This window comes from Fringilla coelebs (genome assembly GCF_963513975.1).
Source record: "Fringilla coelebs genome assembly, chromosome: 8".
Taxonomy (NCBI): domain Eukaryota; kingdom Metazoa; phylum Chordata; class Aves; order Passeriformes; family Fringillidae; genus Fringilla; species Fringilla coelebs.
This window is the reverse complement of record NC_140066.1, coordinates 11044825-11058003: the sequence shown is the minus strand read 5'-3', so window position 1 is coordinate 11058003 and position 13179 is coordinate 11044825. Positions and strand designations below refer to the sequence as shown.

The following is a 13179-nucleotide window of genomic DNA, read 5'->3' as shown; positions in this document are numbered from 1 at the left end:
GAAGAAAGAGTGAGTGGGTATCTCCCTGGAAAGGCTTGAGGGTTTTGCTGATGAGGAGAGTTTGGGAAAGTCAGGGTGGGGATTGTCAGTAGGAAGAGCATACAGTCAGTGGCTGAGCATGCTGAGAATAAGAAGCCCCTCTGTTATTCACAGTGCCCTTCCTGCACTTGCCCTGCTGTAGGGAGCGGTGAGAGCTGGGTTGGAACAGCCTGCAAAGCACCCTGGCTTGGATCAGGTGGTGAGGAGAGCTAAGTCTGAAAATAATGAGTGGAAATAACACTTGAAAGAGGAGCTTACAGGACAATAGTGCATAACAACTCAGGAGCAGGTGGGGGTGTTGGGTCTGGGGCTTTGTCTGCATTATAAATATGAGAGTTACTGAGAAGAGCTGAAGTGGGCTGGTGCCAGACTTTGGGAACTGAAGTTTGGAGAGTTAGGAGAAAATGAGCAGCTCTGGTTGAGTCAGGAGGCCTCAGCCAGTGTACAAGGGAGGCTGATCAGTCCCTAACACCCTGCCTGTGGCTCCATCTGGTGCTGTCCAAAGAGGAAATAAAAGTGTCTAGGCTGGGTCTCATGGAGCCCAGGTAAAATTGTAAATGTAACATTGGCCAGTGTCTCAAGGATGCAAAACCCAACAAATTTGAAGTGCCTCAACACTTACCATATGTTAGCTTTGAGTCAGCAGGTTTTGGGGAGCTTCTTTATCAGGCATATGGACCCTGACTGTGCTTAAGCATTATCAAAGCATTCCTCCTGCATGGGGGTTATCTTGGGGTTTCATTTGGTGTACCAAAATTTAGAATATTGCTAACAGATAGAGAAACTCTGAATAGTGCATCCATTAAGAGGAAAGTTTCCATGAAGATCCTGACTTGCTTAGTCCAACAATTCTATGATACCAGCTGCCAGAAATAGGCACTTCCCTATATGCCACTGAATTAAACGTTCTTTTTTAAAATAGATTCAATCTGAGAAAGTTTAGGACTATAATTAAACTCTGTGCCCTTCCAATTATTCCTTTTAGGTTAATCAAGAAAGTGTTGGAAGTGTTAGCAACAGATGAAGAGTACAGTAATGGGCTGCCCTTTACAGCTTAGACTTTTACAAATGACTAGTGACTTTGTTTCTTGCTGAAGTAACAACACTTCATTGCCAAATAACTCTAAAGTAGAACACATAAGGCCCATTTGTTTTGAAAACAAAACTTATAAAATAAATTTATTAATCAGCAAGTAACTTTGAATTATTAATGGTTTCTAGTTTTATAGCTGTGCATCCTATAGTTTGGCCAAATGAATATGCATAAACCTGATATTAATGTTAGGTTGCATGAACATAAAAGGAAATTAATGATTGGACTGTTTTTCTCAGCAAATTACCTTCAGGAATTTCAATTGTAATCTTAAAGACTGCATAGTGAGGCTGAATTTCTGCAGTTTACTTACACGTGTTTATAAATATAGAAACAACTCTCTTTATTTTTATAAATATATCCAAAAATTGTTTTGCTGTTTTTCTGATTAAATTATCCTTTTGTATGTGTATAAGATGTTCCAAAATCTGATGCTGTGATCATGTTTCACTATCATTGTTCATACTCTACATAAAGTCATGCAAAAAAGTCCTGAAGATTCCATAACCATTCTGGAGACCAAGCAAGAGGTGGTTTTCCAGTAGGACATAGGAATAGATGTGCTAATTTCCTCAGTGTATGTAATTTAGCTGGTCAGAAAATAGTTGTTCCTAAAAACGCTAAAGTTGCTTTTATGAATCTCCCCTGGAATTTTATGAGAAGCTGAAGAGCTCATGTAGACATTTTACAAATGGAATTGTTCAGTTTCATTGGATTCAAAAATTAGTGGATATTAAAAACATTTTTAAAAGAGATGTTTCAGACTCAACTGAGTAGTTTAATTGGACACTATATTCCTTCAGATTACATATCTATTCAGATTATTCCAATATTAATTCTACCAGTTTTGGCTAAAGAAAATCTTGAACATTTTTGTGAAATTATTTTGAGAAATTATTTCCTCACCTACCTCTATTCATAGATTTTACTAATTATGAGCTCCTAGCAATACTCAAAACATGCCACTCATGTTTGTAACATGCTTACAATATAAATTCATTCCTTTCCATTTGTTTCAAAATAGGATGCAAGTAGAAAGCCTAAGAGGTGCTTAGAGTCCTGGATTTGTTATGGCTTATGACCTGTACTCAGGAAATGAGCTGTAACAAATACTTCTAAGCATGTACTTACAATTTGTTGAATTTAAGCAAATGCTTACATTGTTTCATACTGAACCAAAACTAAGGGACTCAAGAAATATTAAAACTATGTTATTAAAATTGAATATCTGAACTGTGATACTTCTCACCGCTTACTTTCATTTTGAGGGAACTTGTCCTCTCTCACAGGCCCCTCCACTGAACACATAAGTAAGTCATTTTCCTCTGCTTTCCTAAACCTTCCTGCAGTAGACAGAGATTCCACTGTGAATAAGAAATTAAAATTAATTTTATACTTCATTCAGTGTCAAATTCACTATCTGACACAAGATCCTATCAAGCTTAATGATGTCATAAGGGTTTCCAAAATCAAATCACCAGAAATTTTTCAAAATGCTGCTGAAGCTGCTTTGCTAAAATTCAAATTTCAGTATAGAAAGGCCATATTTTCTTTATCTCTTATAAACACTTGCCAGAAATCACTTCCTTGGGAAATTTGGCTCAGCACCAGTTTCTGTCCAAAACCTGCTGGCATAATGGAATGCTACTTCTGGTTGAGTCCTTGACATTGCTGGGTTGTTTCCAAGGCCATTGTAGGCTCATTGCTGGAGATACATCTTCTGGAGAGAGAAAGAAAGCAGGGAAGGAAAGAATTAAAATGGTATTGTGAAGTTTTTGCTCATCATTGTTTAAAGCTGATAGTCCTAGAAATGTAGCTTATCACAAAAAAAAAAAAAAGAAACTGATAAAAGAGCTTAAATGTATTTTGCTAACAGTTTTTGCCCAGCTGAGATAACTTTTTGCAGAAGATAAAAGTAATATTTAAAGTTTGCTGTCTCATATCCTCTTTCATGTACAGAACTTAAAAACTGTTTGTCACTTCCACTCAATACAGTGTGGCAGAAACAGAAAGTCTTTGTTAACAGTATAGTTATCTCCTAAATAATGCAAGGGTTTCACCTGGTGGTATTCCTAGCTCTGACAGGGTGGATTATAGTATAATAAGTCACAAACACACTCTCAGTGGCCATACTGATGGTTTTTTCCAGGTTTAAGCATATAAGCAGAAGCTGCTCGATACAAGATGTGTTATAGGTCAAATCTAATCAGCCAGCAGAAATCTTTGATTCTTCATCAATTTTTATAGCCAGCAGAGGCAAATGCCTGTTTTATTTGCCAAAACCTTTTTTCCAAATCAGAGCAAAATGCTTTTTTATTATTCAGACTGACTTGCAAGCTATTGTTGAATGTGCAATAGATGATCTTACAAAACTCTGCACGAGCACAACGAGCATACTATTATAGTGATCTGAGAATAGAAGGTATTTTGAAACACAAGAGAGGGGGTTTTTTCCCCTTTGTTAAGCCTTGCCAGGAAACAACAGCTGCATTGGACTATCAGACATGACTGAATTAGCTCAGCTGGCTCATCCAGCACGGGGAAGTTTTGAACAAAGGGAGTTATGGCTATAAAAGTATCATGGCTCTAGCAGAAGATCAAGCGAGCTCTTTCTTACATGGATTTTATTTCTCTCTGCAGGAAACAAACCAAGCAGATCCACGAACAGCTGAAAGAAACGCAGAATAGGAAAACCTACAGCCTAAATGCTTCCAGCATGATGGCAAAGCCCGAGTGTATGGCACAAAGCCAAGTCCAGCTGCAAAATGTAAGTAATCCTGCCAGCTACAGCACTTAATAGCCTGGCTGAGTTCCTGCTGCTGATGGCAGCACATCGTCATGCTGCTATTAACATCTGAGCAATGGGAACCACAATTCTCACCCCTTTCATAAAATGCTTTCTATCAGGCCTCTTAATGGAAAGCAGGGATTTTTTTCTAAAGTTGTTTCAATGGATCCTGGTACATTTTGTTCATGTGGCAGACTTTGCTGAGCCCCCCAGCTCTGCATTCAGCAGTGGAAATTACTGTTATAGTTTCCAGCAACACCTGAGGTCACACATGTCTGTATGTGTAGTGAGGGTCCTTGAACTTTTTTATGAACCTGCAGGAAAAAACGCAGAGATTTGTCACAGTTAAGTCAGAGTAAATTCCAAATCTAGAACTAAATTTACACATGTAAACAAATGCCCAAGGGAAGACCATGCAGATGGTCTCATTTTTCTGGGTCTTTATTTAAAGGTACTTTAGTTTACAGAAAGAAATTAGACTGTTCAAACTAAATTTGAAATATATTTAATCATTTTCTGAATGTAATTATATGTAAGTCATTACAATCTCACAATCATTAAATATGTAAAGTGTGTTTGAAATAAGGAACTTGAAGACAACCAATTTATTTAGCCCTGGTATTTTCTTAGGAAGATATTTTCCAGTATATGTCATTCTCTTCCCCCTGCTCACACACAGTCAGCGCTGTCTTACTTTGAACAAAGCCTTTGGAAGAAGGATCCTGGTAAGCAATATAATAGGAAAATATAAAAGATATATAAAGCCTTTCTAAATTATTAACTCCTTTTTTTTGGAAAAAAAAAGGTATCTTATGGTTGCTTAATGGAATGACTACCTTATTTGCCAGATTCCATCGAAATCATTTAGAGATAAATGTAAGCCCTTTAAACCAGTTTAGAGTACACAGAGCCTCCCTGCTAGGACACACAGGCTGTGAGAGCATTGCTTGTATTCACTGAAAGTTCTGTATTCACCACTGTGGTGCTCCTCTGCTCATGATATGCTTTGTAATTCAGGAAAAATATACTCTTTCAAGAAGGAAGATAGCTCCATTAAATTGACATAATCACAATTTGGGGAACCTTGTGCAATTTTTTCTCTCACTTTCAGTTCATTCAGCCTTACATTATTTCTAGTCCCTGAAAAAAAGAGCTGTTGGGAGTGTTGTTGTTGTAATGATGGCAACAAAAGGTAAAGTTCATGATCCTTTTGTTCTATCCTATTAAATAAGCCTTGGTTAACACTAAGAATATGCTCTTTGGCATTTTCTCACTGTAATTCAGTGCAATATTTTGTAATTTTGTTTTGCCACAACTATAGTCATAATGGCTGAAATAGCAGTTCATACATTCTGGACACAGAGATTGAACACCATCATTGTATTTGCTATTTAAATCCAAATTTGATTTTCAGGTTTTATTTCTGTTCAGTCTCACATTATGAGTGCTGGTAATTAACACACCATTTTCATGTCCTTGTGGCTGTTTGCAGGCAACTGTTTTCTCCTTGCCATTAATGCATTCTCCCTTTGGGAAGATAGGAAGGAAGAAAAACAGAATGACCTTGTGCAGGATGTAGTGTAACAGTGTAATAACAGTTTCTATTGTTAGGAAGATTTTAGTGCAGGAATGCATGCAGGCAGCTCATGAAATATTTACAAAACTTGCCAGATTGGAGGGGGGAAAGGGCAGGGGTTTGGTGAGGCAGCAGAAGAGGGACTTTGGAAAGGTATTTTGTAGGAATGGCTGAGTGACTCTCCCCAGAGACCAGAGATCTGCCTCGGGCGTATCTGCTGGGTGGAAAGGGCAGCAGGCAGCCTGGATGGGATTCCCATCTGCAGCTGCCACTGCATGGGCCTGGGGAGAAATCCTAGTTCTCTTCATTTCCAGGAGCTAATAAACTAACTTAAATAAATGAGGGGAGTTACTTTCTGGAGACTGCTCTTCCAGTCTGGCATTTTTAGGTAATCCTGGAAGTTGTTTCTTTTCTCACTCCACAGCTCCTGCTACAAGCCAGAGAGTTTTCCCATTTTTGCCGCCTTTCTGTCTTTCCCTGGAAGATTATCCCAGATTTTTCTCTTGTCTCTTTTGAATGGACCTGGTGATGCTTTCAGGCTTTTCAGGCAGCTCTTTCTTCTGCAGAGGAAAATGCTTTTGTGGAGACTTGAGAAAAGTTGCACAAGGTTCCTTATTCTTGATGACTATTCTGAAAGAACCATCACCTTTTGACTGAGAGGTTGCTATCTTTAGTAAAGGGCCCATCTATCTTTCTAAATGTGTTGCTTTAGAAGGAGGTTTAACTTATTTCCCAAGGCCCAGGGTATAGCACACAAGGTTTCAAGTGGTTTGTGGCTATAAAGAGTTTGACCAATCTCAGTGCAGTAATTTTCCCTCCCATACTCAAGTGTACTACATCTCCTCCACTCCCTGCCTCTGCTCAGCTGTGATTCTGAAAAGTGAAATAAAGGGGTGGATTTTGTCAGGACAGCTGTGTTCTCTCTGAAGTCCTGCTGCTCATCACTGGTAATTGTGCTCACCTGTCTTATCCTCAGTAGCAATTTCAGTATTTTCTTAGAGGTACAAATTAGATGAAAAATACTGTGTACTGTAAGAAGGATTCATAAATATGTGTTTGAACACAGCTCCTAGGATTTCCTGAGTCTCCTCCAAGTCCACTGCTTTTCCAAAACATTCTGGCAGTAACACACTTGAATTCTTGCTAGGTGGTTCTTGCTAGGGTTTCTAGCCTCTTGGATTTAAAGACTAATGCACTGGTAATCTTGCTATAATATTTCAGCCAGGAAGAGATGTGCCAGCTTTTAATCCAGGATCTTTGAGGTACACAGGAGATTGAGATTAATTTCACCTAATACATAAAACCTACGGCTTCCCAAGTATTATGAACCCCTTCCCAAAGAGATCATCCTCCTTTCAGGAGATATTTAAAGGGCTGCAGCCAACAGTTGGGTCTCCACATAATCAAAAGGAAGGAAATTGTCATTGTGCCCATCTAGAAAGATAAGTGCTTGGGGCACCCTCACACAGCATGCAGGTGGCAGGAGGAGCTGGGGTGGCTCCTGATTCCTACAGAGCCACATTTGGTCAAGGGTTTCTTTTTAAATTCTCACAACTTGGTAAATATATAGTGGGAAAAAAATTTAAAAAGATCAGCTGAAACCTTGAATTCCTTTAGTGATTCTGAGAATTGTCATGGCTTTTTAAAGTGGCCTTTTTCATCCTTGTGGTTTTTAATACCTTCTCCCATGGTACCAAGGGGATCTATTAATTTCCCATCACTGTCCCTCTGAGGTGGTTAATATGCTTTTCATGCTGTACTGTGTGGTTTCAATTTTCACTACACTTGTTTCTAGTAGCTTCCAACCACTAGCTCCAGGTTTCTGAAACTCTTCTAACGAGGGACAGAGAAAGGTTCCTTTTGCATCTTGTTGCCTTTTGTTCAAAGTAGTAGGAAATAAAATCTTTTCATTCACTGTGATAGAAATGCAATTAATATATGTCAAGCAAGAGATACTTTAAATCTTTTAAAGGATTACTCTGTGGGTTTACATGAATTGCCATTTGATTTATCAGCCGAGATCAACAGCAAATTTCCCATTTCTGTATTACATGGCTACTTAGGAAGAACTGCCAGAATAGACAAACCTGAATTTACTATCCTCTGTCTAGAGGCAGTGTTGGCAACAAAGCATACAACAAGACATAGGGAACAGTAAGGATGTTAAATGTACCACCTGATGAGCTTTTGTGCAAGCTCAGCCCCCTCAGAAAGATCACTGGCTCTTTTCCTCCTTGAGGCCACCTCTCTGAATGTCATTTCAAGCTGTCCCCTCTGCTTCTCAGTTCCTTCTGAAATGGGATCCCCACATCACCTCTCTTCCAGTGCCACGTGAATTTCTGGACCTTTTACTATTTTGGGGAATCACTGAGGGGAGGAGCTGAGTAAAGCCCAGGGAGGAGGGATGGGTGTTTGGTTTGCAGAGCACCAGGACAACAGTGTCAAGCTGCTCTGGAGCATTCCAGCGGCATTTGTTATCCCTGAGCCCTGCATTTCAGAACTGGGAATTCAAGGCCTAGAGCAGAGGAGTTATGTGCTCCCAGTAGTGCAGCAGGTCAGTGACAAAGGCTGATTTCTTGTCTGCTGGCTCAGGCTGCCTTCACAGATTCACTTAGCGTTAACTAGCAGGGGGTGGAATTTTTATTGTCAGAGAGTTGACTAATTGCATGTAGTTGATTATTTTCTCCTTGAAACAATGAAAAATGGAAAATTTGCAAAATTTTCTTTTTTAAAGCAATCATTATTCTTTATTTAGCCATATGCCTCAGTGTTTTTCAGTAATTGCTCAAACAAGAACAGATAATTAACCAAGAAGGCAAAAAACCCATTAAAAAAACCAGATACAGATAAGATTTCAGTGATGCTTTCAACCTACTGGAACAGGCCTTTGAAAGGGTTTCACAGTTCATTCTCCCTCATGGCTGTACTCAGCAGCTCACAGGAGTCAGAGGCTTCCATGGAGCTCAGCCCAGGTGAGAACTGAGCTGTGAGAGCAGCAGGATGAGCCCTGCTGGGACGTGGCTGGGGAATGATCCCATGTTGTCTTCTTGGGGCACCAACTGATGCTGCTGTAAGCTGTTCACAAAACTATGAAATTGTTTTTCTCCAGAGGTGATCTTAGAGAATGGGTGTGGCACTTGGAGTTAAGGTAGAGAATATGGCCAAGTGTGTTTAAATATATTAAAATGTAGTAATAACATGGTGCATCCAGATCTGTTCAATTGCATTGTTAGAATTGCCTGTATATTCACACCCTCAATTTAAACTCTAATTCACATTTTCATTGTAATGAATGTTATGACTGTGTATTAAGTGGTGTATCTGAAAAGGGGAAAAATGTTCAGTCAGGGGGGAAAATACCCTTTGTAGGCTGTGCTTGAGTGGTGCTGGGTGCTGGACCTTCATTAGAGTTTGCTGATCAGCATCAGAGCAGCTTCTGGTGTCCTGGTGTTCCTCAGCTGTGATGAGGAAAGTCTCAGTGTATCACTGCTCTGGGCCACATCCACCTGAAACAAGGGTGTAGAAAAAGGCAGAGTTTATCTCTGCTCTTCATGATTTGCTTCTTACTCTTGGTCTGATAGGCCATTTAGGCCTTCAGTTTTGTACCGTGAACAAACTCAAAAAAAGGACAGAAATAGCTTCTTGGCACTAGCAAGCCATTCTTTACATAGCTCAAATTGATTTATTCAGGTCAGAAATCAAAGCCAGTTTCATTTCTGCAGCTGGCAGGAGAACTATTAAAGTTTAAAACCTTCACCGATGCTAGTACCTTAAAAATCATATTTCTGTCTGAATATTTTATCTACGACATTTACAAGTGACATCTAAGATCATGGTAACTGAAAGTAATGGGAGTGGAATATGTTTCTCCTTATTATTTCAGTTGTGTTTACTTCATGCATGCAGCACCATTTCTGCATATTGCCACTCACAGCTTTGCCTTCAGAAGCAGAAAAACAATGATTTTGTGTTTAGCGTAACAGAAAGAAGGAGAAGAGCAGTGGAGAAAAAGTTGAAGAGCTGTTATTTTATCTATAGAAATTGGTCATAAGAAGTGTGACTGGCTGGACTAAAAGTGCAACCTATTTTTAAAAGAGAATATTCCTGTATGACTTTCCTTTTTGATCTTGCTGAAGGTTACAGAAATGTAGATAAGAACAAGTGGGGGTCAGAAAATAACAGTCTGTTGTTAGGATGAGTGACTGGTCTTTTGTCAGATGAAACTAATAATAATGAAGAACTGTCTTTTGAAAGAATGCTTACTATCCTCTCCATGAATTTTTATGCTGTTGTATCACAACAAACATTTTTCACCACTGTGATTTTTTTTCTAATATTTTAATTTGTATTTTCTTTCTAAAGCATGTCATCATGTAATTGCTGCCACGATAGTAATTTATTTTAAAGATAGCATGGATATCTAGGTGTCTAGTACTAAAAATAAAAAGCAAAAGGAGAACAGGCCTATTAGTTTTACTGCAGGGCTTTGTAATGCAAAGTAAAAAGTCTGGAAAGGGCTTTATTTTTCACACCTGAGTGGAAATGTGCCTTAACCTCTCATATCTCTGAGATATTGCCTAGTGACCATCAACAACATGGAATCTTCTTGCAAGCCCAAGTGCAGCTTTTTCTATACTTCAACTTTATGGCTCCATACCGGTGGAGAGACTTTTTTTTGAAATTGCCGTTGAATCACAAAGCAAGAAGAACAAATCTGTTCTTCATGTCTAGTGTCTGCTTTGCAGACCTTTGTGTCTCACTCTGTGCCCTGAGACTGCCCCACGCCCCCACCTGCCACAAGAAGGATTATGTTTACACTGTTCTTACTAGCACAGATACTCCCAGGTCAAAAGTTTCAGACTGGTTCAGAGAGATATCTGGCTCTGTGGATAGGATTCAAATATTTTTCTTACTTATCTGATGACACAAGTGCTGCTTCAGTTTGGTTTTCATAGTTGTATGTGCTGATGATGAATGCAGTGTTTGACTGAAATCACCAAAGGACCCAGGAAGTTGCTGGCTGTCCTCTGAGATGTGTTTTGTGATCTGTCTCTGCATGGACAGCCACAAAAACAGACTTGTAGTCAAAGGGATCGTTGTTCCCATCATTGTGGGCAGATCAGTCTGTAATTTTGCTGCTAAGGCTGGTATCAGTGTTTTGATGTGCAGAATGTAATGGGGGTAATGGTTACTAGCCCGTTCTGCTGTGTAAACAATACTGAATGAATGTGTTACTTGCAATGCCTAATTTTGATTTAAAAATGCACCAGGGTACTTCTTATGCTCTGATATGAATTCAGAGTGAATAGCATCAACAATGCACTTTGTCTTGTGAGTATTAATTAATTTTATTCTCTCTGCTGCAGTATTCAAAGCCAGATAGGCACCCGGGGCCCATTCTGCACAAAGTTATGGAGTCTAGTTTTTCAGGCACCCAGTCTTTCCCAGAGGCCTTGTCTCCTGACAGAGGAACCCAGCCCATCAAGCACCACAGGTGAGCAAACATCTGTCTGTGAGAGCTGCCTGGGAGGCTGTAGAGCTGCTGATCCGTGTGCAAGGTTATGGTGTGCTGGCTCTGGGTGAGCTGCTGAGTGCCCTGGTGCCAGCAGAGCCTCAGCCAGCTTATTAACCAGATGTCCAAGCACTTTCTTAGCTGCAGACATAAAAGGTAATGGGGATGCTCACTGCCTTCCTCTGTGGGTCATGCCAGTCCTGCAGGAAGCGTTTACAGACACTGTCCAAGCTGCAGGCACAGCTCAGCCAATGGAACAGCTGTAGGAGGAGGAACCATTAAAAACAAGACTTTCTTTATCAATGTTCATGAAGTTAATGACTCATTGCTGCAGGAAGACTTGGTTGCAAACTTCCAGCCTTTTTTAGCTTTTCCTTAAACAAAAGATACGTGAATGAATAATGACTTCTTTATGAAAACATGGTGGCCTTAAAACAAGGCTTAAAAAAGTTTGGATAGTGGTTTCCAAGAGAAAAAAAAAAGAGCAATGTCACCCATCACTGGATGAGATTCAGATTAGAATTCGGCTTCTAACTTTTTTTTTGGATGAGAAAGATTGCAGGTGCTTCATTACAGGACTAGAAACCAAACTGGAGTTTGGTACAAGCAATAATGTTGGTGGAATGACAGTGGTAACATCTGGTCCAGTGGACACACACAGAGAAAAAAGGCTGAGAAAAATGAGTTTGGAATTTTTTCAGCTAGCTAATCTGGAGTGGAAGAATGTTTATTAAAAGGATTTTCTTTTTTAATTATTTTTTTTAAAGTCTAGGATTGCATGAGGTTATGATCTGGCTTCTGAAGTATTTGGTGAATTTTCAGTGCAGTCTCCCAGTCAGCTATGTGGGTTTTTCTCATTTGAATAAGTGATCTGCTTAACCTACAAAGTACCACATGTAAACCAGAAAGGGATATTTGCGTTCTATCTACTTTTACCTTACTTAAGCCTTTAATTTGACATGAAAAAAAATAATGCCAGTTGCCATGTCACATCCATTTCTTAGGTCTTTTTCCTTATTACACAAAAATTTTCAAAACATGCTTAATAATTTTATTAAACATAGATGAACTATGGGACTGTTTCCTAGAATGCTTTCTACAGAAATTCTGGGAAGAATTTAATCACCATTTAGTCACAACATGAAGTTCAGAAAAAAACTGATTCCCTTACCTTTTAATAGTGTGATTTCAATATGCAAGAAATGTCTTTGCTTCAGAACTAATGTAAGAAGTGGGTTGACTAGTTAATTTATAAAGAATTCTTTTGCAGTTTTAAAGCTTTATGTTTATTATACAAGGCCCTTGTTTTATAAAAAGTCAACAGACTTGAACATTAGGACTTACAAGACTGTCTTTATGTGCCATGTAAAGGCTTCCTAATTTATTTCCTAAATAGTGTTCACTGTGGACAAATGGTCAAATGTGGTCAAATGATATTTATACTAAATATCTCTTCATTTCATTCCAAACCTGACTGAGCCTGGAAAAATTGTATCAGCTCTGCAGGTTCTCTCTTTTATGCTGTTCTAAATTCTATTGTTGTTTTATTTCTGCTTGCTACAGAAATGCTTTGCTCTACATCCAGACCTGTTTTCTCTGCTGGTGTTTTCAAGGACACTAATGATGGGTGATCATTTCGTAACATCAGGAGCTGGCTGTTTCCAGGTCCTGAAACTAATAAATTTTGGCCTGGAAGTAAGACTGTCAGTGGAGGGAATCATTTGGAGTTGCTGAAATGCGACTGACAGAGACTGGCTAATTATTTCACTCAGATTAAGTATAATAGCAATTTTCTGTCTCAACAAACCTCAGCTACACAAAAAGAATTAATGCAGAGATTAGGGTGAAAACTGAAATTTAATCTCAAAAAATATTTAGCCTGCGTTACTATTAATCTCCTAAAATATTTTGCCTGTCTTGTGCACTGCTGTTACCATAGAAGAATGTTACATCTTCTGCTTGCATATGTAAAATAACTCTTAGAACTGTCAGAATTCTAAATAAACAAATGTGTTTAGTCAGTAAACTTCCTGCAATATATGCAATGTGCTCAAAAATTTGTCTTGGATGATCTGTTGATCTTGATAAGAAGGAAACCCATACTGCCTTATTTTCTGATAGATAGAAATAAATTAGAGTTTTGTTAATTATGGGTTGAGTTGTGATGCCTT

At 38.9% G+C, this 13179-nt stretch overlaps 1 protein-coding gene across 1 annotated transcript in view; it reads left to right on the top strand.

The window, feature by feature from the left end:
- NRG3 (neuregulin 3) overlaps positions 1 to 13179 on the top strand; it is a gene marked incomplete at both ends in the record, with an annotated part of 331529 nt that overhangs the window by 308620 nt on the left and 9730 nt on the right. Inside the window, 2 exons of the mRNA XM_084210340.1 lie at positions 3773 to 3899; positions 10863 to 10990. Coding sequence (XP_084066466.1) covers positions 3773 to 3899; positions 10863 to 10990 — 255 coding nt within the window. The remainder of the gene's footprint in view (positions 1 to 3772; positions 3900 to 10862; positions 10991 to 13179) is intronic.